The 26,399-nt window shown below is 40.7% G+C and overlaps 1 protein-coding gene across 1 annotated transcript in view; it reads left to right on the top strand.

Moving 5' to 3' along the window:
• Positions 1–11,620: 11,620 nt before the first annotated feature.
• Positions 11,621–26,399, top strand: part of KLHL14 (kelch like family member 14) — a 77,162-nt gene continuing 62,383 nt past the window's right edge. Inside the window, exon 1 of the mRNA XM_032765265.1 lies at positions 11,621–12,549. Coding sequence (XP_032621156.1) covers positions 11,621–12,549 — 929 coding nt within the window. The remainder of the gene's footprint in view (positions 12,550–26,399) is intronic.

The following is a 26,399-nucleotide window of genomic DNA, read 5'->3' as shown; positions in this document are numbered from 1 at the left end:
AAACATAAATAATCAATAGACATTAATAATGAAGTTGTTCGTGCGTTTCTTTATTACTGTGCATATTAAGTGTTTCAATTATTTCTACTTAGTTTAATAGATAAATGTATATGCACATTTTATGCATGGCTTTGAAAAGAATGTGGGTTTGCTCTTCAAAACAAAAGCTACTGTTTAGATGAAAGAACAAGTGGACTGGAAATACACAGCTTGTTATACCCCTCTGCTGTTCATGTTTGATGCATGTATACAATTTATTATGCAATTTCTTGACATTTGACAAAGTAATTGTCTGGCAAACCATAGCTTTAATGATGTTTTTTTTCTGATTCATACCAAAGGTCTGAAGGTATTGTACGAAAACGGCTTAACAGATCAGTGTCTATAAATGCTGTTAATGCATATTATATATATATGTGCAGTGGTGATCCAAGTTATTTTCTGAGTTACCACACAATATGTTGTGCGATTCCATGTGGTAAATTCATTTTAGTCCATGGAGCTACTGCATGAAATCTTATGATATGTTGAACTGTAACTTCCAACTTGGGTCACTGCTGTATCTTTAGCCTATAACTGTCACTAGGAGATCTGTAAGTAGACCTAGGGCAATACAGAGCCATAAGTGTTATAGCAGTACCACTTAAGTTAAAAACATGCCAGAATTTCCATTATTAATTCCATTTTCAAGGGTTTGTCTCTCAGCAGTTAAATCCATTCAGGTCTGAGACCAAAGTCTGAAACCAGCTGCAACATATATATTTGCTTTTAATCATATTCATTGTAAATCCTTGTAGCTGTTCTTAAGATAAAGGACAGATATCCTTACGTTTTATCATTTTAAACACTTTTACAGGTGCCTATAACTAAAATATGTCTAATTTAGAAAATGAAATTCCCTAGCAAAGGGCTGTTCTTCATTCTTCTTATCTCTCCATTATACTGTCAATAAAATATGATTGGCTAGATTCATAGCTGCTGGGAGTGGGCACAACTCCATGTAAGTCAATAGGGTTGTAACCCGTACACCAACAGTGAACTTACACATTGTCTCTCAGTTAACCTCATTATCTCTAGCCTGCTTCTTGCTTGCATATATATACACACCTGCCCCTGGAAATTTCCACTACATGCTCCAAAACGTCTGTTAGTCTATAAGGTGCCACAGGACTCTTTGCTGCTTTTACAGATCCAGACTGACATGGCTACCCCTCTGATACAAGTCAATTCATTTTGTCCAGTGTCAGTTCTCAGCCCTAAGGCATTTGGAAGTTTTACTTACTGTTATATATAAATAAATACATGCCATCAGGGAAGGTCTTGTGGATCAAGAATATTGTCTCATAGGTGGAGTGGGTCAGAAAACCTGCACCAAGTGCACTTGAGTGGTTCCGGCACCCAAATCAAAAATGAGATGACACTCTGGCACTATTAGTGAGAGCCCTTGACAACATGTATAATTTTATTATACATCATCTATGTTTTTCAGAATTTACATTCTAAAATATTTAAATTTTTGTTTGCTTTTGTTCTCATTTTTAGCTGAATTCATTGCTTATGAATGATGCCAGATTGCTGGCAATGCTGAAGACTAAAGTGTATCCAGTGGTATAACACAAGCAGAGCCGTATAAAATATTCTCCATTCCCCACTGAATCCTGTGAGGAACCATTGGAAAGATCTGATCTGATAGGACACTTCTAAAGATGAGAGGGTAAGAGATTCTCCATGCCAAATCAGACCTTGGGCTCCCTATTTATACTCCAGCAGGATGTCAATTAGTGCCAAATGTGATCATGTTTTCTGTTACGTGAACTAGAAACTAGGCTCCGGTCAGCCATCAGACTGTAATTGCTTTTAGTCTCTACTGACATGGGCCAGATTTGAACCAGCCACTTAGCTTGAAAGGCTCTGTATCCACCATCAATCACGTAAAACATCCACTCCCCCATGCAATTTTGTTTCTCTCTATTTTTTTTTTTTTAAGACAGAACATTCTACCTAAAGTGGAATGCTCCACCAGGATGAAAAAAAGGCTAATTTCCTTGTTAATCCCTCACATTTCTGAGAACGGCACAAAAACCTTAACAAACTAGCGACTTATTTTCCTCCTCCCACTCATATTCTCCCCTCATTCAGTGCGCCACTGACTAAGACTATGTCTTCATTGACAAAAAGGTGCATTTTTGAAGTGAAATAGCTAACTCGAGTTACCAATCTCACTGTAAAACCCCTAGTGGAGACAAGGCCCAGGTAGTTTTTACCTCGCTATAGCTAGTCAAGGTGAACTCCAGGTGAAGTTATAGTGTTGACCTCAACAAGCATTGGCAATAAAGACATAGCCTAACAGTGCTTCAAGACTGCTGGGAAAGTAATGACATATAATCTCAGTCAACAGAGCTCCTCCTTCTGCCAATGGAAAGAGGTTGTGTTATTTAAACACAGTCCTGTGGAAAGGCAGTCAGATAGAGTATAAGCCTTAACTTGCATTTTCTTTATTTTGCTTTTTATGCTTATGTTTATCTTATGCCCCCATCACTGTGTTAATGAATAAATAGCTTAGTGGTCAAAGTTAACATTACATTTTATTTTATATCATGATATCCTCAAAAGTCAATCAACAGTCACCAATTCTCTGTGCTAGATCTCAGAGGAGGGGCCAGGCAATTCAAATGAGACACTGAGGGAAGTGGTGCAATTGTTTATGTGGTGTTCCTGCCATCTGACTCTGAAAATCATTGTGAGTTTGGGAGATAAGGAATGGAAACAGATTTGCAATCCTCTCACAAATAACTATTAGCATTCCTTTGGGGGTTGTGATCAATAGACTGAGAACCACTTTAAATCTAAGAAATAAATACTATCCGAGTAGGAAGACTCATTCCAAGTACAGCTACTGCAATCCAGCTGTTTTCACAACTTCTAGAGCCTACCCTTGGTCTACAAGCACCTCCTTCATCATGTATCATAGGCACTGTCCTATCATGAAGTTGCATCAGGAAATGAAGCAACTGAGAAAGAACATTGTAATATTCTGGGGATATGTCCAGGATTCCTGGTGGGACTTTAGGACAACCAATTAAGAGACTGTCTGCCACATATCACTAAAGAATTCCTTCCCCAGTTTTACGATGAGCCCAGTGCAAGTTTTAATAAGTCCTGGGTAAATGCACATACAGACTCCAGTTCAGGAAAGTAGCCTATTCAGGAAAGCACTTAAGAATGTACTTAAAGTTAGGCATGTACTTAAATGTTTTTCAGAATAGAAAGAGACTTAAGCACACTCATGTTTCCCTGAAATGCCATAGCACAGACGCAATTACTAAAACTTATATTATGTACCTGAGTGTATGAGCTCCCAGTCATCTGGTACACAACATGTAAAGGAGCAATGGTTAGAGGGTTTTTATTTACAGCATGGCTCTGTTCAAAAGGACTTGCTTAACCTACCTTGCCTTTTGACTGTAATTTTCCCAAGTTTAGCTGCTTCCCTTAACAGTTCTGAGTTCTGCCCCAAAAACTTTTTGTGACAACTCTTTTAGATGCAATAAATCTAAATTGTTTTTTCAAAAACTATTGGTTTTCTAAACGCTTTATTCACTTAAAACACTTTATTTGCTCTATTTTGATTGCACATCAGTGTAATCTCACATGAGTGACTAATGTTTGTCTGACTTGCTGTAAAGGTTACTGGGTGGAAATTTGTGGTTGACTTTTGCGCAATTCATTGCTTTTAGGGTCAAAAGTGGTCCTTCTGGTGCACCCACAGCTCCCCTAGACTTCAATTCAAGCTTTGGAGACACAGAAATACAAGACTGAGTACTTGATGAGATCATGATTCTTTGTAATATGTTATCAATAAATTTCTGCTCTCTATATATTCAATTATAGTAACAATACTTTTCTACTTAAATATGTATTTATAATGTTCCGCACCTTTTCCTGGAGGATCTCAAAGCACTTGACAAACATTAATTAACTAAGCCTTATAATATCCCTGTAAAATGCTGTAGAGTATTATTATACCCATTTTAAACACAAGTAAACTAAGCACAAAGCTGCTAAAAATTAAATGATTCACCTTTGGTCAGGCAATGAGTCAGTGTCAAGAATAGAATCCAGATATCCTAACTGACAGTCCTCTGCTCTAACCACTTCTTCCTTCCATACATTTTTAAGGTGCAGTTATTTGAAAGTGGATTAACAAGGTTTGTCTGTGTATAGACATATACAAATATGTCTATACAGATAGACAGGTGAGGAGTGTCATACCAGATATATTTTCACAGTCACAATTTAACTCACCTGTAAAAATGCACAAAATGGTGTATTATATAAAGTTATCTGGAATAAGTGGTAATATTAACAAGAATACGTCTTCCATGATGTAGTGCTAGGTGCTGTCCAAATATACGATATGACACTATGCCTGCCCTGAAGAACTGATATATCTTGTCTGTTTATTTAAGATTGGAGGGGGTGAATTTTAGTTTGCTATAATGAGAAATCACATCTACGTGGGGTTGATACTTCTGAGTGCTACCAACTAGTCATGTCTGTCCTGCCATTTTCAAAGCAATAGTGGCAGAGATGCAAGTTGCTGATTGTGCTCAGCAGCCCGAATCAATCACACAAAGGCAAGTTCTGTACATTGTAGCCTATAGGATTAACCTGGTTGCTTGCATATCTATATCTATCTATCTATATCTATATATCTTTTCTTATAGTTTAAGTATTTGGTTTAATGTAATAGGTTTATAGATTTATATTAAAATAAGTTTGGCTGTAATGCAAGAGACCTACAGGTCATATCCTGTATGTTAAGCTAAGGCAAAGTTAGCATATCTATATTAAGACCTTTTACCCAGAAAAGTAAAGTTGACCTATAACTTGTTACCTAAATAGATAAGTATCCACACATATGTCGAGGATCTTTTATCTAGACCAATAGACAATGAAGAACGGCATAGGGGGGTTTTCAGTTTGTACCCACAGACTTAACAGACACAGCATAAGGAAACTTATGTCATCAATACGCACATATATATTAGCCTATGGAGTAAGCATACCTTAACATTTTGTGGGTGAGGAATGAAATTTGGGCATAGGAGGAAGGATTACCAGCACTTGTACCCTATAAAAGAGGTGACCCACCTCGCTAGAGTATTCTTACTTATTCTCACTTACTTCCTCCGCTCTCTCTATTATATCTATCTACAATGACTGCTACTATTAGTAGGCTGTATTGTTCTTCTTAAACTTTACGTTTCAAGGGAAGTAAGCCAAGCTTGGGTTCTCTACGTTTTAGTCTTAATTTATTAGATTTTGATTTTAAGTTTAAGTTACTCAAGTAAACCCTAAATTAGATTTGATAGTTCTTAGCATTAGATTCTTTAAGCACTGCATCTCTCACTCAAGAATTGAGAAACCTGAACTGCAAGGCTGGTCCTGTGTCTCTTACCACCAGGTTATTGAGGAAGGGTGTGAGTATATTAACTAAAGCTTTGTAGCATATAATCAGGGCCGGTTCCAGGCCCCAGTGCGCCAAGCACGTGCTTGGGGTTGCATGCCGCGGGGGGCGCTCTGCCAGTTGCTGGGAGGGCGGCAGGCAGCTCCGGTGGACTTCCTGCAGGCAGGCCTGCAGGAGGTCCACCAGAGCCGCGGGACCACCGGACCCCCCGCAGGAAAGCCTGCGGGAGGTCCACTGGAGCCGCGGGACCGGCGAGCGGCAGAGCGCCCCCCCGTGGTGTGCCGCCGTGCTTGGGGCGGCGAAATGGCTAGAGCCGGCCCTGCATATAATACTATATTATCATATGTATCTTTTGAATAGCAGCAATGCAATTGTAACTTTGTAACTCTGGTTATTTTACCATTTACTTACTATTTAATTGATTTTAATAAAAAAGTCTTTACAACCATATCTGTCTCAGTGTGACCCCTGAGGGTCCTTTGTAAATTCTGTGGAGCCTGATTTGGGACAAGAACTTTTATCTGCTGATCAAACAGATTGGCAAGCCTAAAACCCATACTATTAATATTAATAATTAATTACTATTAGTAATATTAATTAATTAAATAAAATAAACATTATATTGTGAAATTAAATTAATATTATTAATACACATTAAATCAGGCCACAAACTCAAACAATGAAGTAAGCTAAAATTCAGTTACCACCAGCACGTTTTACAACAAAAAGATAGGTGTTTCAGATTGATACTCACCTTTGTTCTTTATTAAGATCCTGTGCAAAGAGCACCTGCTGATTTTTGATCTGTATGATGGTGTCTATCGCAGCATGAGTCTACTACAGCAACAAAATATGTAAAAATTAAAAAAAAATGAGCACAAATTGAATATAGAGCTATGATTCAGTTTACATACATGCATGTTACAGGGAATTTTAAAAACCATAATCCTTTTTAAATGAATTTGTATTGAAAATATTTACCCTGGTCAGTTACTGAGTTTATTGTTAATTGGGAGTTTAAAGACAGGACTCTATTTTGTCATGTTAATGCTCATGAAGATCTATCTCCTCCTTCCTATACAGTTGGTGGGAAGTGGTGGTGGTGGTGGTGATGCGGAGTTCAGCTGCATCTGCAGCACAATGTTCTCTTTCACAAGACTGTCAAAGAACCCTCCATGGGTTCAGGAACCCACATGTGAGGAATGTGGTGAAATGAAGGAACAGAGGTTGGTGGACAACATGTATTAACCTCACTTCAGCAGACAGCAGCAATTCTGCTGAAAAGGTAACAGCCTGAGGCAGAGCCCTCCATTCTGTGCAACTCCCATGTGGGGTCCGGGCACTGCCCAGTTGTTGGAATGAAGGCTCAGAAGCTAGTGTGGAAGCTCAGAGCCTGCAAGTAGATGAGCTTGATCTTCAGTAAATTCACTGAAGTCTGTGATGTTCTCAGGAGATCTGTAAGCTCTGCATAGCCACTCCCCTGCTCATTCCAGTGGGTAAGGAGAACACCTCCTCCTGCCTTTTTGGAACAAGTGAGCAGTTTGGCTTGTTTTCCATGGGAGGAGGCAGTTTTGCCCAAAGAGATAAACAATAACTTTATATTTCATAGACATGAGAGGTAAAACTTTAAAAAGTCCTGCACCATTTAGGAGCCTAAATCCTCTGGACTTCTGAAAATGTTATCCGATTTCGTTTAACTCAGTTTTTTCTCTTGCAAAGACTCTGATTGCTGAAGGTATGATACTGGCAGACCTGGTGCCAGTTGATGCCATGGCTTCACTGAACACTGACAAATGCATATCTGGAAATTAGTCTGGCTTTTCTGTGGGCTAGTATAGTTAAAAATAGATATTCATGTTCTAAGAATATGTTCAATGTTTAGATTTTATGGGATGCTAGTAGGACGCTTCATGTATTAATTCTACTTACAATAGCTGCATTGCATGGTATAACGGCAAAGAGTCCTGTGGCACCTTATAGACTAACAGACATATTGGAGCATTCACCCATGAAAGCTCATGCTCCAATACATCTGTTAGTCTATAAGGTGCCATAGGACTCTTTGCTGCTTTTACAGATCCAGACTAACACGGCTACCCCTCTGATACTTGCATGGTATAGTTGTTTTGAGTGTTTGCACTGTAAACTTCTTTAATTGTGTAACTCACCAAACAGGAAAAGAAACATTAATTAAGGGAAAGTGTTTGTCCTGCATACAAGATGGTCCACTGAAGGCAAATGAAGCATTGTATAGCATCAAAAGACAGAGACCTTGTTGACTGCATTCCTCACTCTCTCCAGGAAGAAGAGGCCTGCCTGAACTCATCCCATCAGTTTGGATTCTAAGGTGAAGCGAATAAAAATTCTTAACAAGGGGAAACCGGGGCAAAGAGTCCTAAACATAAGCAAGAGATCCCCATTCTTTGTATCCTAAAGGATATACAGAGCTGCTTATTACAGATGCTTATATTACCTTTTTAAATCTGAGCAAAGCATTTCAATGTGTTAGTGCTAGAAATCTGCAAGATGTTGGCTGGGTCAGTCAAAACCTTCAAAGACATCTTTTTGCAACGTATAGCGTGTAAGAGTATGTGACACATCATTTAATGAAGAACTGTACAAAAAACTACTGGGATTATTTACAGCCATTACAGCAGTAATATAGTAAAGTTTAATAGCATAAAGATGATATAAAAATTGCTCTTCCCATCTACCACAATTTAGTGACAGTTCACATCCAGGGAAAGCAGCACTACAGAGTAGGAAGGAGATTCTTGCTCTAAAAGGAGGGGGCTTTTTTATAAGAAAAAAAAAAGAAAAGATATGGCAAAGTAGATTTTTCTTTTGGGTCACCAGAAAAGCAAGTTAAAGTGAGAACTGTCCTGGGAGTTACAATCCAGCTTCTTTCAGTTCCAGCATTTCAAGATCTTGGTATCTTTTTGCAAGTTAAGGAGAAAGACAATGAGGGCTGCCTTTTAAGAAAACACCCTTAGTGTTTATTTTAATGATAAGAATCCTGTTATTAGCTGGAAAGAGTGGTGCTTATGGATTTCACACCAGCTAAAACTTTCTGTAAGTGCTCTTCAACCTCCTTTCATGTACATTTCATTCAAGGGCATACCTTCCTGTACACACACACGCCTTGAATGGAGACTTGACAACAGAAGAACAGAGCTATAAATGTGAGGGTGTAGTATGTCATGAGATAAAGTGTGAAGAACATGTCCTCTACCAAAATACCCCTTGGTGTAAGAAAAAAGCCAAAATGCCTAAAAGAGAACTCCCTCCAATTGTTAATTCTACAAAGGAGTCAAAAAACCATGAGCTGTGCATGTTCCTAAGGCATCAGATCTGGCAGAAAGTTGAAAGGTTATGTTTGTGAAATAGCAGCTGCTTTCCTGCCATTTGATTCAGGTTTCTGCATTGCAAAGTCTCCAAACCGAAAGACAAATCTGACAATATGCTAATCTTCCAATAAAAAAAATTGTGACTTCTGAACCCTTATCTGTTGAAGAGCTGACAGTGAAGTTCAGAGACGGTTGTCTAACCACATAAAAGGATAGAGAAAATATGCCTTCAAACAAGATCATAAATCTTGAATAGTGCAGGGGAACAAATGTAAAGGGAAAGATTTACCATTAATACCATTTACTAGCCTCACTTTCCTCGTCTCCTGTCTACCTCACCCCCAGCCCCATCACATATGCAAGGAGGGAGGATGTAACCTGTCAAACCAATAACATAAATGCAACGTTGGGGGAGAAAAAAAGTGACAATATATTGTGTATTAAGATCAGACGTTATTTCCTTCCCATCCAGAGGGAAGGCAGAATACAAATATAGTGCAACCTGAATTGAACGGTATATAAACAGACACACACAAAAAGTTTGCATATTGCACAAGGCGCTTGAAGATTATAAATCTATGCATGAGAAAGATGTAGTGGAAATTTTGGGGGGGATTAGAGTTTATTTTTGTCATCTCTGTGAGACAGCTACTCATTCATCCAGATCACAGCTAAGAAAAAAGCTGGTCACAGAAATTAGCAGTTTCAGCTCAGCAGCAAAGTCGCCAGCCTGTGAAGGCAGAGAGAAATTGACTAATTAGCAATGCGCACTAAAACTTGACGGTTCTTTATAGAGAGAGAGGGAGAGAGGGAGGGAGGGAGGCAGAGAGGACGGGGGGGAGTAGCTTTTTCCCCTTCTTTCTTCCAAAGATGTTTGAAATCGCAGTCATTTACGCTCGACAATTTTTACAATAGCCTTGAGCCATAATTTTGCGAGTCTCTCCAGCATCCATCCCCCTGTATGGTCTCTCTCCACTGGCCATGCACGACCGTTTCTCTCCCCAACCGTGGATTTCCTATTACTCTCGTTACGACTCACTGAGCCCCAGGCCCAAGGATAATGATGTGTTGTTTCTTGGTAGCATAATTTGTCACACGTACATTTTTTCTTCTTCTTCTCTTGCAGAAAGCTCTGCGCTCTCTCTCTTTCTCTCTCTCTCTCTCCTTCTCCCTCTCCTACATTTTCTTGCTGTTGCTAATTCATGGTGATCAAATGATGTACGACAAAATAAATTGTAGAGAGTGACTGCTCCGAGTTGGGAACCAGAAGGTTGGGGTTTTTTGGAAGGAGCGATCAAACCTTTAAAAAGGAAGGACAATTGATTTTTGGGGGGGGAGCTTAAGTGAACCTTTACTTTGGCCGCTGGTTGTGGAGCAGGTAAGTTTCTGGCCTTGTGTCTAGCCGTCTGTGTGTATTTTCTTGTGTCTTCTGGTTTGTTTGTTGTTGGGGAGGAGCAGGGTGTATTTGTGTGTCTGCTGGCGGGGAAGGGGGGAGTTGTGTAACAAACGCCTTTGGAGAATAAACTCCAATTGCAAGAAATGGGCAAACGAGAAAGAAAGAAGGGGAGGGAGAAGGAGGAGGAGGAGAGAGAGAGTGTGGGGGGGGGGGGGGGGGTGGGGGGGGGGGAGGGACGGGCGGAGGGGGAGAATTGACCGGGCCACTTAAAGGGAGAGGCTCGTGGAGATTTCTTAAAACCCTGCTGGAAAAGGCACAGTGGGGGATGGGGTTCAGCCGGAGCGGGGCAGGAGAAGTGGCCTCGGGAGACCCCCCCGCTGCCCCGCCAGTAAATAAGGAATATAAGGAAAGCCAGTGCTCGTGGATGAGCGGCCGGCGCGCAATGGAGGAGCCGGGCCGCGGGAGGGTCCGCGAGATGGGGAAGAGCAGTGGGGCTCAGCTTCTCTCGGAGGGGGATGTGGCCACCCCGGCCCCGTCTCTTCCAGCCCGCGAAGGTGCCGTATAGGGAACCACGCGGCGCCCTGACCCGGCCCCAGACGGCGCCATCCGGCGCAGCAAGGGGGTCTCCGGGAAGTGGCGGGAAGGCAGATGCCAGCGGCGCCCCCCGCTCCCCCGACAGACTTCCCACAGTCGCGGAGTTAAAAGCCGGCGGGCCGCTGCCCAGGGCGAAGAAACCAGAGGGCAGGACAAGGCCCAGCGCCCCCCCCCCAGTCCCAGGGGCTTCCTCCTCCGCCTGCCCAGCGCCAGGCTGCCAACTCCTGCCCCCCACTCCCCCGCCGGGGGCCACACAAACGCGCGCGGCCTGCAGCGGAGTCCGGCGCTGTAGAGCCGCCAGCAGCAGAAGGGAGGGAGAGCAACAGGCTGGGCGGGGGCTGGGCTGACGGGGGAGGGGGTTGTGGTTTTTCTCGGGGCATCGCTAGTTTCTCGGGGCATCGCAGAGTTTTCACATTTGAAAACAGCCCCCAACTTCTCGCTCCTCCCCTGGAAACAAGCACGATTTGCAAATGGGGGGGAGGGGGGCTTTTCCAAGCCTTGCCCCTCTGCTTCCTTCTGCTCCCTCGTTACACAAGACCTGTGCATGGAGGACAAAGCCCCCGCGCCAGGCACCAGCTCCAGGAGCTTGTGCAGCGTCCAGCCCCCAGGTGCACCCGGCGCCAGCTTGCTGCTGCTGTGCATGGCTTTAGGGCTGAGTGGAGAGTCTATCGCTGCAAACATGCACATCTAGCAATGATGAGTGCTCCAGGCCTGCTGTAAAGCTCTGTGTTTATTGTTGTCCCCTTCCCTCCCCTGCCCCCTTTGCCCAGGTTGGAGGAGGGTTTAAAGGCAGGTGCGTTGAGGCTGCTCGCCATGTCCAGATCCGGGGACAGGACCTCCACCTTCGACCCAAGCCACAGCGACAACCTGCTGCATGGCCTCAACCTGCTGTGGAGGAAGCAGCTCTTCTGCGACGTGACCCTGACGGCCCAGGGCCAGCAGTTCCACTGCCACAAGGCCGTGCTGGCCTCCTGCTCCCAGTACTTCCGATCCCTCTTCTCCAGCAGTGGCAGTGGCGGCCACCCCCAACCCCTGGCGCTGGGGCCTGGCGCTCAGGACGGGCTGGGCCTGGGAGGACCCCCCAAGGAGCAGCAGCAGGAGGAGCCAGGCACCCCTTCTTCCTCCCCAGAGGACAAGCTGCTGGCCAGCCCCAGAGCCATCAACAACCTGGTGTTGCAAGGCTGCTCGTCCATCGGGCTGCGCCTGGTGCTGGAGTACCTGTACACGGCCAACGTGACCCTGTCCCTGGACACGGTGGAGGAGGTGCTGTCGGTCAGCAAGATCCTGCACATCCCGCAGGTCACCAAGCTGTGCGTGCAGTTCCTCAACGACCAGATCTCGGTGCAGAACTACAAGCAGGTGTGCAAGATCGCCGCCCTGCACGGCCTGGAGGAGACCAAGAAGCTGGCCAACAAGTACCTGGTGGAAGACGTGCTGCTGCTCAACTTCGAGGAGATGCGCGCCCTGCTCGACTCGCTGCCTCCCCCTGTGGAATCGGAGCTGGCGCTCTTCCAAATGTCCGTGCTCTGGCTGGAGCACGACCGGGAGACCCGCATGCAATACGCCCCGGACCTCATGAAGCGCCTCCGCTTCGCCCTCATTCCGGCCCCGGAGCTGGTGGAGCGGGTCCAGTCGGTGGATTTCATGCGCACCGACCCGGTCTGCCAGAAGCTGCTGCTGGACGCCATGAACTACCACCTGATGCCCTTCAGGCAGCACTGCAGGCAGAGCCTGGCCAGCAGGTAAGGGGGGAGCTGAATGGAGGACAGTGGCTGGCAAGTGGGAGGGGGTGGGGGTGATTCAGCCACAAACTTAGTGATTTTCAATAAATGCCTGGAGGGGTAAAAGTTGAGTTCAACCTGAGAAGATCCAACAAAGGACGAGAGCTGGGGCTAGGAGCATGCAGAGGGGAGGAAGGAGCCCCCTCTCGCACACCCACACACTGAGCTGCGGGTGGGGGGCAGACACATCCACAGGTATCAGATATAAAACCCACAATCGCATCAGAGGAATACCAAGCGTATTACACCCCAAAGGAGCAAAAACGTGGGTAGTGTTGGGGATCCAATAGTTGTGATCTGTGCGGTCAGTTTGATATGGAGTGATTGTGCTATGCAGCTAACGTTTCTGGAAGGTTTTGCTGTAGCCCTAGCTAGTTGTACATCTTTGTAATATTTTAACCTACCTTCGTCTCCGGGAATGGACTTTGGATAATGAAGTATCATATCTCTTCAGTGTCATCTTGTTCAGTACAAAAAAGACAAAGATGGAAATGAAGGATTGCAGTGCTCCCCTTTTCCCCCAGCCCTGCCAAACAAACTTTTCTTGTTCCCTCCCCTTTTCTCAGTGATCAGAGAAGTTGCTGATGCCGAAGTTGATGCTGATCTGTCTAATATTTGAGAGAAAAACCCTTCTGTCTTTTCAAATCTCTCCATAAATGTATGACGCTAGGACACGTTTAACGGGAAACTGACTAGAGTAAAGAGGGGGAGGGGTAATTTCCTACTGCACACCACTGTCAGTGCGGGTGGCTGCAAATACAGCAAAGTGGAAAAGATTCTACGCTGTTTCCCAGACACTACAACACCGTATAGTTTCGTATATGTGTAGCTATCCATTTACAAAACTGTTTTTAGAGGTGTGTATTGCAAAGAGGATTACAGTTTAGTAGCTACCTCTTAAAATATAATGTGGAAAGAAGACTGTATGGGAAACAGGCATGGTTTATTAGCGTCAGTTTTAAATCCTATTATGAGCTCCCTGGGCTGTTTGCATTAGGAGTTAGTATCTTGTGAGCTTCCCATCTTTCTGTTGTGGTAATCATCATAACTCCATAAGATATCACACCTAATCCATAGCATTAAAGTGTAAGCGTTAGATTTGACTGTGCATGTAAAGATTCATGACTTGAGAAGTTCTTGTAATTATTACTGTATAGGCCATTTCCCCCCAATTTTCTCTCTTTAAAAAAGGGGATACATCTTCAATACAATACATTTTAAACTATAATACATATACTTAAATCCCATTAATTGATTTTTGTAAGAAGAATTGCAGTCATACTTGTTCTAATATTATTGATGTTCAGATAAATTACATATTATGCATCAAAACTTCTGACTTCATAATGTTTATATCTATGACATCTCAGTTATTTTCATGTTAATGAGGTAATGAATCGTGATGTAGAAGATTGACAATGTGAGGTTAGTGTCAGGAGGTGAAAGCATACCATATAGTTTAATGAGTAGTTAGTAAATGGAAACTAAATTAAAAGGATATTTGAAGGGTTTAATTTTTCTTCTCTTACAATAGGCATGTACTTCATTTTGTTCAAAAAATGAAATGATATAAAGCAAATGTGGAGACACAGTATTACAAAAATCAATGCATGTTTAGAAGATTTTGCTCTGCATTTTATCTATTATTAACATTAAGTGGGCTATTATTAATACCTGGTATTAATAGGAAAGAGTGGAATAATATTAAGATTTTAAATGACATGATATTTTACTGTTAATGCAGAATATTTTTTGAAAATCTATTTTTAAGATGATTTAGCTTTAGAAATATTATAAGTGCCTTCGTTTATGATCTCTTTCTGTTTTAGAGTTTTGTTTGCACTCATCACCAAAGTATCTAAATGATTCCTATTGCTAGATACTGGAATAAAAAATGAATACAAACATTTGCAGCAAAAAGTATTTCTGGTAAATATCCTTAGATTTCAACATTCAGAACAGTTGACAAAATGCAAAACCCACTACCTGTTTCAGTCTGGATTCCGCACACCATGGGGCATGCTGGGGCTCATGTCCTGGTGGATTGCTGAGATACCAGGCTGTTTGGTTCAGTGAAGATACCTTCCAGCTTCACTGGTCCATATCATTTGAAGGATATGTAGTGGTGTTCTGACCACTGAATGCTTACAAGTGTCATGGATGCTGTAAGAATCTGATACTCCTGCTGCTGGAAGCAGTCTTTTCCTTCAAGCAGAAAAGTACATAAAGGATTGTACTTAATAGACTTAAATTGGCTCCTAAATGGCAGTTGTTTAATTGGCTAAGAGAGACTAAGAAAATCATATTTTTATTTCGAATAGGTCTGGGTATTATTGAAAATATTCCAGACATCCTTTTATTAACTTTAAAAGGTGAATAACACACTGTCACCTTCTCAACTTTAACATATGTGTAGAAACAATGTTGTAACTAGCTTCTGTTTTGTTTTGAGCATCACAAGTGATTGGTCAAAAACATTTTAAATCTAGTTGTACAAACATACATGCAACCTTCCATGAAGTGTTAAAATGTTAAAGTACCAAAACAAACTAGGATACAGAATGCATTTTGTGTATTTTCATATTTGGGTCTGGATTTCAGAGCACAGAATTGATAATACTCATTCAAGATCCATTATTGTGTCTTAATGATCTTAAGGTCACCTCATTGTTCCATCAGATTGTACTAATCTGCACATGCCTTTAAAAATCCAGATCCCTCTCTCTTAGCTATACTGGCTATGAAGTTCTGACAAGAGTGAAAACTTATCTACTTACTTTACTGACTAAATATGACTCAGAATACGTACAAAGCACTAGTCTATTGAGTAAGAAGAACTGTTTTACATAGTGAAATGAAAGAAAGAAATAAAGGCAAACTTATACACCTATCCAGACAAGCTTTTGCTGTTTGCTATGTATATATTTGCTAAAACTATGATCTCTGATAGACTTAACATTCAGTAAAAATGTTATTTTTAAGAAAAAGGATATGGCAACATTTTCTGGAATTATGAATTTGAAAAATAATATCTAAAAATTACTGAACAGTAAAATAAATGGATGAAAAGTTCCCTATTGGTTTCCTGGGAGCAATAATAACCTTAATAGATTAGAACTTCAAAAAATAATAATAAAAGGTTATTCAAAAAGGATTCATGGGTCTTTAAGAGATAAGTTACTCCCTTTGTACACTAAAGTTTTTAATCACTGAGAAGTAAACAGCACAGTGACATAGACATCTGCTTGGTAAGCATAGAAGAAATTGGGAAGATCACACACAAACTAAAAATTCACCTGATAACTTGCTTCCTTACTTAAAACAACACCTTTGTCTCTAATGTACTACTTGAAAATTATAGCGCACAACTACTTTGGGATTTGACCTACTCACATTTCTTAAATTCTCACCAAGTAGGAAGAGTAAATATTAGAAAGCTTAACATATGGTTGTTTTGCTTTCAAAAGTAACTACATAAAAATGGTACCATCTTACTTAGTAGAGATGTCCCTTGAGTGTGTTCTGAGACATATCTATTTACTTTACTGCCTAAAATAAGTTTTCACTCTTTTCAGCACTGCAAAGCCAATATAGCTATGAGAGAGGGAACTGGGTTTTATTCTGGTTCACGCAGAAGGAACAGAACTATTTACTGAGTTCCAAATGCAAAATCTGTATTGTTGCTGAAGCGTGAGCTAGAAAGAGTCCAATTTGACTTTCATGTTGGATTTTCAGGAGTCTCAGTTAGTAAAAGAAAACAGATTTCCACCTATAAACCAAGCAGATTCTTTCTGGAAGCCACAGAGACAATAAAGATGGAACCCCATAATGACTATTTTTTTGCAAAGTTACCTTTCAGACTACAACTAAACTGTAATTTTTAAGAAAGTTTAAGAGTAATTTTCCCATTAAACACAGTGGTAAGCTAGCAGCTTGATCCTTCTCGGTGCTGAATAATTGGGCTCTGATTCAGCAGACCACTTAAGCACATACTTAACTTTATTCTGATATCCCTTTTACTAATTTTGCACTGGTCACTTCTTTGATTTCTTTGCTCCTGATATAGATCCTGCTTCAGGTAGGTACTTAACTATATGCCCAGTGGGATCACTCACATGCTTAAAGTTAGTCACATGGGAGAAATTTTGGATCCACTGAAGTCAATGGGAATTTCACCATTGGCTTTTCTTACTGAATCAGGGCCTTTCTCTGGCATAAGTGAGAGCAGAATCAATCCAACTCTTTTTTCTGGAACTATGTGTATACGTGTGTTTGTACCATATGATAAAGAGGATAGTACATAGGTTGCTGTAATAATCTCTATACAAATACCCAGAGGTCTGGTAATACAGGGCCCAATTTTCTGCCATTGAAATCAGTGGAAAGACTCATACTGATTTTAGTGGAATTGGATCATGGCTTTCCATTGACTTCAGTAGGCTACATGCCTTACGTGCCTGAATTAATATCTGTAAATTGTACCTGCAACAGGACTCTCTCAACTGATCTGCCGAATAGAGACTGACATTGGAGGCTGCAGGGAAATGAACCAAAGAACTGTAGTCAGTTTAATCCTAATTAGTTTCAGTGGCCTTATGTGCATCCATTTGTGCATCCAAAGTGTAAGCATAAATATGTTAATATATCCAAGACAGAGAGGGAGGATTAAAGATCTGACCATTGCGGAAGGGGATACTGAGACTCCAGCGGGACTGCTACTTAAACAGTGGGTCAGGACAATTCTTCAGCGGGATCCTTATTAGACAGACGAGATGATGAGATGCTTCACAACTACAGTGGGGTTAAGTGCTATCCAGTTTCTAGGCCCAACTGTACTGTGAGCAAGGAGAAACACATCATCTCCTATAGCATTCCAAGGACTGTTTTGATGGTCTTCAGTGTGGGGACCATCAACGAAGTATAGGCTATTTATTTTAAAAAAGCCCTTTTCTGAATCTCTTATCAAGTCCTCTGCTAAAGAGAGTTTTTAACCAGATCCTCTGATCCCATTATTTTAGCAGAAAAATAAAATATTTCCCTGGGAAGGCACTAATGAGAGTGGAAATCTCTTCACAGGGTTAATCCTCAGTCATTCAGTCTGGAAGGGGCTGGATGTGCCTTTACCTTCTACCACATGAAACCTGCTGTGGGGCCCACTCACAAACTTTGAGGATTCTTAGGAGGTCCACCTGAGTCATTCAGTGAGCTCTTCTCCCCACAGTGACCCGCTCCTTGAGAACACTGCTCTAGTTGCAGTTGCCCCAGAAATTCACCTAAAGGAGGAGCCCCATCAGTGAGGAGGCTTCGTGGAACAAGCCGAGGCAGGCTGTATTATCTTTTACATGTTAGTACTATGGAGCCAGAGGGAGGAGATGTGCATGTTCCCCAACTGTACTGATGTTCTGAGTGGGATTGCTCACCCCCAATCCATTCTTCTGCTGCCCTTTCCCCAACATGCATCCCGATCCCCTGGAGGGCAGAGGTAAGGATGGCTGAATGAGGATAGCCTCATGTACGTTTCCTTCCGTACATGGATCTTGAAGGCAGAAAAGTTCCTCAATGGAGGAAGGATAATGCTGAAATTCTGAATGTGTAAATTACCGGCTATTGTAAATGAAAAAGCAGCAGAGAATCCTGTGGCACCTTATAGACTAACAGACGTTTTGGATCATGAGCTTTCGTGGGTGAATACCCACTTCGTCAGATGAATGTCTGCCTCAGTAGAATCATTCAATTCTGTATTCAGAAGAGTGATAACCAACCTGGATATTTCTGAGGAAAAGCTGAAGATAGAAAATAAAATCAACAGCTAATGTTTGTCCCCAAGAAAGAGATCTGAGTTCTGTTAAACACACTTTGAGGGAAAATCCCAGTAAAAATAAGATCACTATTTGATAGTTCAGATAAGTCTTAGAAAATGCAGCGAAGTTCCTCTCTATTCCAAAAAGTAAATGCAGCTTCATCCCTGACAAAGGCCATGATTATTATTGCACAACAAGATGTCTTTTCAAAAGAAGAAACATATGGGAAGTTAGGAGAAATTTTGGGCTGTAGTCCACTGTAGAGGTGGTTGGGAGTTTTTCAGCAAAATGGTTTTTTCTCTGGAAAATGCTAATTTGTTGAAACCAAAACTTTTGGCAGGAATGGTTTTGTTTCAATTAATTTCTCTACTCAGAAATCCACTCCACTTCACTTAAAATCAAAATAAAATATTTTGATAGTCTCTAAACAAAGATTTCAAAATGATCAAAATGAAATTTCAATTGACCTGAACTGATTTTTTTGTATTATTATTTATGGTTCACTAAAATTTTTTGAGTTTGACTTTTTGTCCATATTCAGGGTGGGAACAATTTTGAAATCTGTCTGGTAAACCATTTCCCATCTAGCGCTACTCATCACTGGCTTTGCCATCCAGCTCCTGCTTAGTGTAACAAAGTAAAATATATAGAAGTTTCAAAGGACAGGAAGTTAAAATCTATCATCCAGAATACTTCTTGGCATCATTTTTCATAGTTGAGATAATCACTGGTTCCTGAAACTTCCCTTAAGGACCATGGCACCCAGTATTGTTGCTAGTAGATATCTCTTGCTGTGTCCTTGGAAGGCAGACAGCCAACTTTGAAGAACTATTATCACCTGCCAAGTTTGAAAGAAGCAGACTGTTCAGGGAGAAGCTGTGAAAAGTAGAAGCTGATGCAGCAGACAAAAAAATATAAATAAATAAAAATGTCTTTCCTTCAGAAACCCAAGAGGAAAAGAAGATAATCAACCTTAAAGGAACAGACAGCCCTTTTAGAGCTCCTGTGGGACTCAGGGAGAAATTTTAGAAAGAATTCAGGATATAAAAGAAACATGTTTAGGAACAGAGGCAATGGAGGAGACAAATCAAGCCAAGATCACTTCTACTGAGATAGCAGCATTTCTCATTTCCTAAGTTCAGTTTCCTAATGAAAAGGAAGCACAGGTAGCAGGAAAGAATAAATTGAGGTAGAGTACGCCATACAGCCACATACTGTTACGGACCAGGCTGTAGTCAGTCTTACCTAATGATCAGGGCAGGAAAGTGGCTTAGTGGGGCAGAGGTGACCAGGCCTAGTGGCAAGAGCCCAAATCAGGACTGGAGATACCAAGTCCAGGTAGTGAACCATTATCAAGAGCCAGGAATCAAAATTCAAGCATCAGAACCAGATTATTAGCCGGAGCAGGGGCAGGCGCAGAAATCTGGAACTCTGAGCCGGGGGAAAAAACAAGGGGTGAATCTAGGAACACAGTGCAAGAGGCAGAAGCAGGGAAGAAGCTGAGAGTAGGGAGCAGGACCAGAAAATAGCTGCAGGCATGGAACCCTATTAAGCAGCCAGGAACTCTCCCCTGCTGCAGGGTTTAAGGATGTGTCTGAAGGCAATGCTCTGGGTTTGGGTTCAGCTGTGAGGACCCTGACACATACTTCCAAAATTGTAATCAAGCAAAGGCCCATATCATCAAGAAACTTAATAACATTCATAGATCTTTCAGAGGTCTACATGCCACTAAAACTGGCATGGAAGGTTTCTATTTCTCACTACCAAGCTAAACATTGTGAGTATAAGTTCATTCAATTGAGATCACATTGAGTGCCTCAGGGATTCATTGAGTTATTAATAGATATGGTTGCAAAGCTCAGGTCTCAGTGAATTTACAAATACTTGTGCTTGGATGACTTTCTAGTGTGGATATAATCATAGGAGTATAGGAGCAAGTATAGGAAGCAACTAACTCTGCAGCAACAGAAATACAGAAACATGGATTCATAATAAATTTCCACAAAAAAAAGCTTGTTTCAACATAGTGACACAAGATGAGAGATGCCTTTGACAGAGAAAAGATTCAAGAAGATAAGTTTGGCTGGCTATTCACAATGGAACACTGGCAAAAAAAAGCACATATTAGTGTCTAACTCAAGCTACAAGAAACAGTGGTTTCATGTATTGATATAACAAGCTTGGCAGGATTCCATATGCGATAGCTGCAGAGATTCTTTATGAAGAACTGGTACTAATCTCTAGTCAGCATGAATAATAAGCTAGCAATGTAAGGAGACAGTGATGAAAAGGATATTATTGGATGTTCCTCCAAGAGAAACAGTAATAATGGAGGACAACATTCAAGGATAGCAGCCCATACTTAGTCCATATAACAACACAGGGGATCTAACCACCAAATAAGAAGATATTCAATCTGAGTGTCCTGGAACTAAGAACAGAAAAGCCTGCTATCTTAACTTTTCAGAATAAACTCAGAAACCATCACATGTTAGTAACAACATAAAACCAAGTAAAAAAGTCTGAAAGGTACTCTGGGTCACCTCAGGAATCATTAGTCTTAATAGCATGAGTGGAAATTCCCTTGACAATCATATAGGCAATGTACATAAAAGGAAACAAACATAAAAAAAGCATAGTGGTTAGCAGGCAACCTCATCAACAGTCACCATAGTGCTTTAATCATGAAATCTTCAATCATATTTCTCATTGATACAGTCAACCTCAAGCTAGACATCTGCTTCCAAGGTCAATCACAAGACAGAGATTTAAAAAATATTCTAGGAATGAGTATCTTATTTATTTATGAAGTACTTATCCAGTGCTCTGTGTGGTGGACAAAAAATAAAACATTTCAATAGATCAAGAGGATTACAAACAGACGTCAATCCCCACAACAGGTCACTCCCCCACTTGTTAACTTCCCCCAACCTCTACCTAACATCATACATCATTTCCTGTCCCAGATCCCCAATCCCTCAAATAGTCTGCATGTTAATCCCCAATCATCCCTTCCTCTCCTTAGAAAATGAATGGGGAAAAAAGGTATTTCCTGGAGTCACCAAATGAAGGCTTAGACAGATGTAGCTATTAATTCTACTACAATATATACATTGTCTCTGGGTTCTCTGCTAAGCAGACCTATACAGAGAATAAAAACAGAAAGAGTATATGCCATCTGCGTGGCATCAAACTGAATGAGAAGACTCTCCTTCAGTTCCTCACAGATGCCTCCTCCTAAGGAAAGGAATATGCTGGGGAAAAAAGTTGCTCTAACTAAATCATTTCTAGGATATTGTTATGTAGGGAACTCCAAGATTTGGCTAAAATTCATATATTGGCATTGAGACAAAAACTGTGACCCTAAGAAAAAATTATTCCCCACATCCCAGGCTTCCTACAGAAGGGTGTGTCCTTAGGGCACACTTTGAGTACTCTAGAAGTTTAGACCTTTGTTCTTCCAGTTGAAGAAGAGCTCTGTGTAGCTACAAAGCTTGTCTATCTTACCAACAGAAGTTGATCCAATAAAAGATATTACCTCGCCCACCTTGTCTCTCAGTTATCTTAGGGTCAGATAAAAGATCCCAGATACGTATACTTCCCCAACTGGTGTCTGAATCTAATAAAGCCTATCCAGAAATTTGTATCCAAACCGAAACTTAAATTTGATGTTCCAAACTGTCAGCATGCCCACATTTGAACCTCTGTATCCTGGTATCTTCTGTCTGTTAAATGAATGTTTCTAGTCATGGTTACTTGCGAAATGAGAGGTCTTAGAAGCCTTAGAAGACCTTATATTGCACTCCCCCAGCATTAAGGTAGTTCTTAAACATCCCTGCCACTTATGTCCAATGTCATTTTACCAGCCACAGGAGACTATCTTCCCAAATCTCAGCCCTAAACCAGAGTATGAAAAAGGAAAGCTGTGATGTAAACGTGCTATGAAAAGAGTTCTCAAAGTGCCCATAAAGAGTAAAAAGAGATTGATGAAGCCTCAGAACTTATTTTGTCTTTCCATCTAAACTGCAGAAGACAAAAAGCATCAAAGTAAACAATCTTCAGATGGCTCATATCTTGCATTAAAAGGGGCTGTATAGAACTTGGCAAGGTGGTTCTTTAGAGATTTATTGCAAATTCTGCAAGACCAATACCCTCAATCTGGGCAGGATGGCCACAGCAGCAGAAGAGATTTGCAGTGCGGCAATCTGATTCTCTGTTCGGACCTTTGTTGGGCATTATGAACTGGCCACTGTTCCATTCAGATGCATCTTTGGGGGAAAAAAGTTTTCCAAGAACTGTGATGGACACTGTGGGCCAAACTAATCCCTGAGCGACTTCATTTAAACTAATGGACTAACACCACGGCTGAATGAGGCTGTATATTTAAATGTATTTTTAACTTTTAGGTCAAATCTAAGCCTTAAAATAATTGTTTATACTGGTAACTAACTCAGTTCATTCTGCTAGTATCATTTTCTTAGGACTCTTACTACTTATTATTTTGAATAGTGCTAGGTTGGCCTATATAGGTCCCATTCAGCAAAGTACTTAATTTACTTCAATGGGATTTAAACATGTTCATAAAGATCATGGCTTACTGAACTGGGGTCACATTTTTATCTACTAATTTCTGTTCTTTGATTAACATAATCACCAATCTGGATCCCCCCTAAAATGCAGTTTTCTTCATTACTTTTAATAGCATACACAATATGTATAAAGAGTTGTTAGACTGATATTTCTGTATTTTATTCCAATCTATTCTTTAAACATTAATTAATATGATGTTTTCTTATTCAGTTTGAAATCTTTCAGACCTGGAATAGGTGGGATTTTCCTTCCTTCCCCAACAGAGAGAATTCTGAACTGCTATCAGTAGCTACAGAGATGAGGAAAGCCCAACAGGGGGTGGTTAATCAGAAAAAATAAATCAGCAAGGAAGATATTTTCCCTGGTATTGTTTTACTTTAACATGGAGATGGCAGGACTGAATAATTGCTTTAGATGGGGACTGAGTGTCAGGACTTCTGAGTTCTGTGCCTGTCTCTACCACTGACTCACTGCATAACCATGAGCAAGTCACTTAGACTACATTTATTTTACACACGACTGGCAGGGCAGTATGTAGGATATGTGTAACTTCATGCCGTTCTGAAAAGCAAGAAGAGTCCACAGTGTGATAGATAGCTACACTTGTTGGTGAAATACTTAGGCATCAGGGAAAGGCTTCAGTAGCTCCCTGCTGCCAAAATCTTTCACTGCAGCAAGGAAAGGGTCTGGCAGGGGGAGGCACTGGGGAAACCCCCCTGCCAAAGGGTTTCACTGCTGCCAGAGTCTTTACTTGCATCAGGGAAAAGCTCAATAGCAGGGAGCTGCCTGAGTCTTTCTCCCTGTCTTCCTCCTGCCACAGCATTTCACTATTGGTGAAGTCTGTTCCTGCAGAGCAGAAAGGTTCCAGCAGCAAGGAGGCAGCAGGACACTACACTGCTATTTTTAGCAGTGGAGATGGGGAAGTATGGCTTAATTGTACATGACTACATACCCACACCCATCAGGCTTGTCTTCATTGTACTCGCCTAAGCTGTGCGTCACCGGCTCCACTGCAGTTATACCAGTGCTAGGATGTCTAAACTTGTGTACTGAACACGACGCCAAAAGAAGAATGCCATATAGGCATGCGTTTGGGCTAAAATTTTCAATCTGTGAATGTAAAGTTAGCTTAGACTTCTAAATAAGTGGCCAGGTTTTCAGAGATTCTGAGCACTTGCAGCTTCCTTTGAAGTCAGTAGGAGTTGTGGGAATTCAGCATCTTTGAAAATCAGGCCACTCATATAGGTGTTTAAATATATAGGCTTTTGTGCCTGGCTTGAGACATCCAAGTTTTAAAATTTTGGCCTTAAAATACCTTTGTTCCACTTTACACACTCTGAAATAGGTAAAATAAATTCCTCATGGCTTGGAGTTCTCTGAGGCTTAATTAAGGTTTATTAAGTGTTTTGAGATTTTCATATCGAAGCAGCTATCATGGAAATAATAATAATAATTAACAGAAGTATGTGTCTGCATCGGGGAGAATAGACCCCTTGGAGCTTGGGTATCAAAAACCGTTTACAGGAAAGGATACTTAGAGTAGCATATATCAGCTTTTAATACTACACAAGTATGCCTGCTACAGTCAACAACATTTCAACCTCCCCAGGTTGGGATCTACTAGTATTAACTGAGTATCAGGGAATATAAATAGCCATATTAGTGTGAATGTGAATCATGATCCTATTAATATGTCATGTGACATACAATGCTATGAAATATAGAATATAAAAAGAAAGTTTTTCTGTTGTAATCTGAAGTGTTTCAGATGATCATTGCATATTACCAAAATAACAAATAAGTAGCAATGTAATAGGGAAAATATCTCACTTAGAGATCTGCTAGCAAATCACATGAGCTTTAGACTATGCTTTTATCATACTGTTTTTATTTAATTTACTATGAACTGCCTATGAACTGTGAGATTTTTCACATGTATCATGTTTTAATATGTGCATATAGGTTAAAATTCTGCTGTAATACTCACTATTACTGGATATAATATCAAACATGGATATAGTATGATCTAGTAAATAAAAATACATATTTCAAAACCTAGAATAGATGCATTTACTCCAAAGATCAGAAAAGCACCTTTGAATCTAGTCTACCAACCCAATAAAACATGCTTTATAAAGAAATATAGACATTTGTATTTACCCAATACATTGGAATGTTTCTGAACATAAATCAATTAATAGTGCATATTTTAGATAAAAAACATATAGTAATTATCTGGACGATCCAGATGCTTTTCCTCAAAGTGATCCTGGCTGTTGAATTCATATGAACTTTTATAAAACTATTCTTATTTACCTCATTGACTAAAACATTTAAAAAATAAATATTTCTTTTATAGATGTGTCACTCCCTCTTCAGAATACTGTATATACACAAATTGGGTTTTGTTTAAATAAAATTGAGGGTGGATTGCATGCTGCCGAAGTCTTGAACTTCAAAGTTAAGTCTGACATTCCATTTTGCACCTTAGCCATTAAGCCTTATTTGTTCATTGGTTTTTCACTATGCTGTGAAGAGAAAGGGGTTTATTAGATAAAGCTGAAAACTGAAATATGTTCCTTTATCAACTAGATCTTACAAAAGCATTCAAATTTTTATAATATAGGTAGAATTGATTGTGATATAACTATAACATGTAACACAAGAGGGTTGGAATAAACAATTTATTCTCTATCATTAGGGATGATCATGCATAACTAACATGTCTCCAGTTTGCTGTGCCTCTAGTTACGTGTGCAGTCACAAAAAAGAGTTTTGCATTCACTTATGTTGCATATTTTCTATCTACCATGCTTTCATTAAAAGTCTTTATTTGGAAGAACTGAACATCTCAGGGAATTGGTAACATATATGAAGCTTTGACAGCTAAGTCATAGTTTGAATCTGGACCCTTCTGGCAATGACTGTGAGACAATTTCTGATCTCACTTACATGTGGAGTCTAGTAGACTGGTAACAACCATCATTTGACAATAAATAGAAGTTTTGGTGCATAGGCCAAAGACTGAATTGTCCATGAACAACTCCTTCCAAATCACGATTCAAGCACATTGGTATGACAGTGGAGAATCTTGCTCTGTCACTGTCCATGCTGTATACATTCTGTGGGTTTCCATTTCCTGTGCTGTCAATTTGACAACTTACAAAAGCCTTAAATTAATTTCAGAATAAATAAAGGTATCTGTGATAGCATCCCCTATCTGTCTTTCTGATATGTTGTCTTATTTCCCAAATATCTAGAACTGTAATTGTACTCTGTGTAGCAACGTCTCACAGTACCATCCAGAAGGATTGATTCCTAAGCTTAACGTGGATGGAATCTCCCATTGTAATTCCCCCTCTGATTAAAATCAGGTGGGATAGCACATATCTAAAGGCAGCCAATATTGAAAGAAAATCA

The sequence above is a fragment of the Chelonoidis abingdonii genome, chromosome 2 (assembly GCF_003597395.2).
Source record: "Chelonoidis abingdonii isolate Lonesome George chromosome 2, CheloAbing_2.0, whole genome shotgun sequence".
NCBI classification, from domain to species: domain Eukaryota; kingdom Metazoa; phylum Chordata; order Testudines; family Testudinidae; genus Chelonoidis; species Chelonoidis abingdonii.
This window is presented reverse-complemented; position numbering and strand designations above follow the sequence as displayed.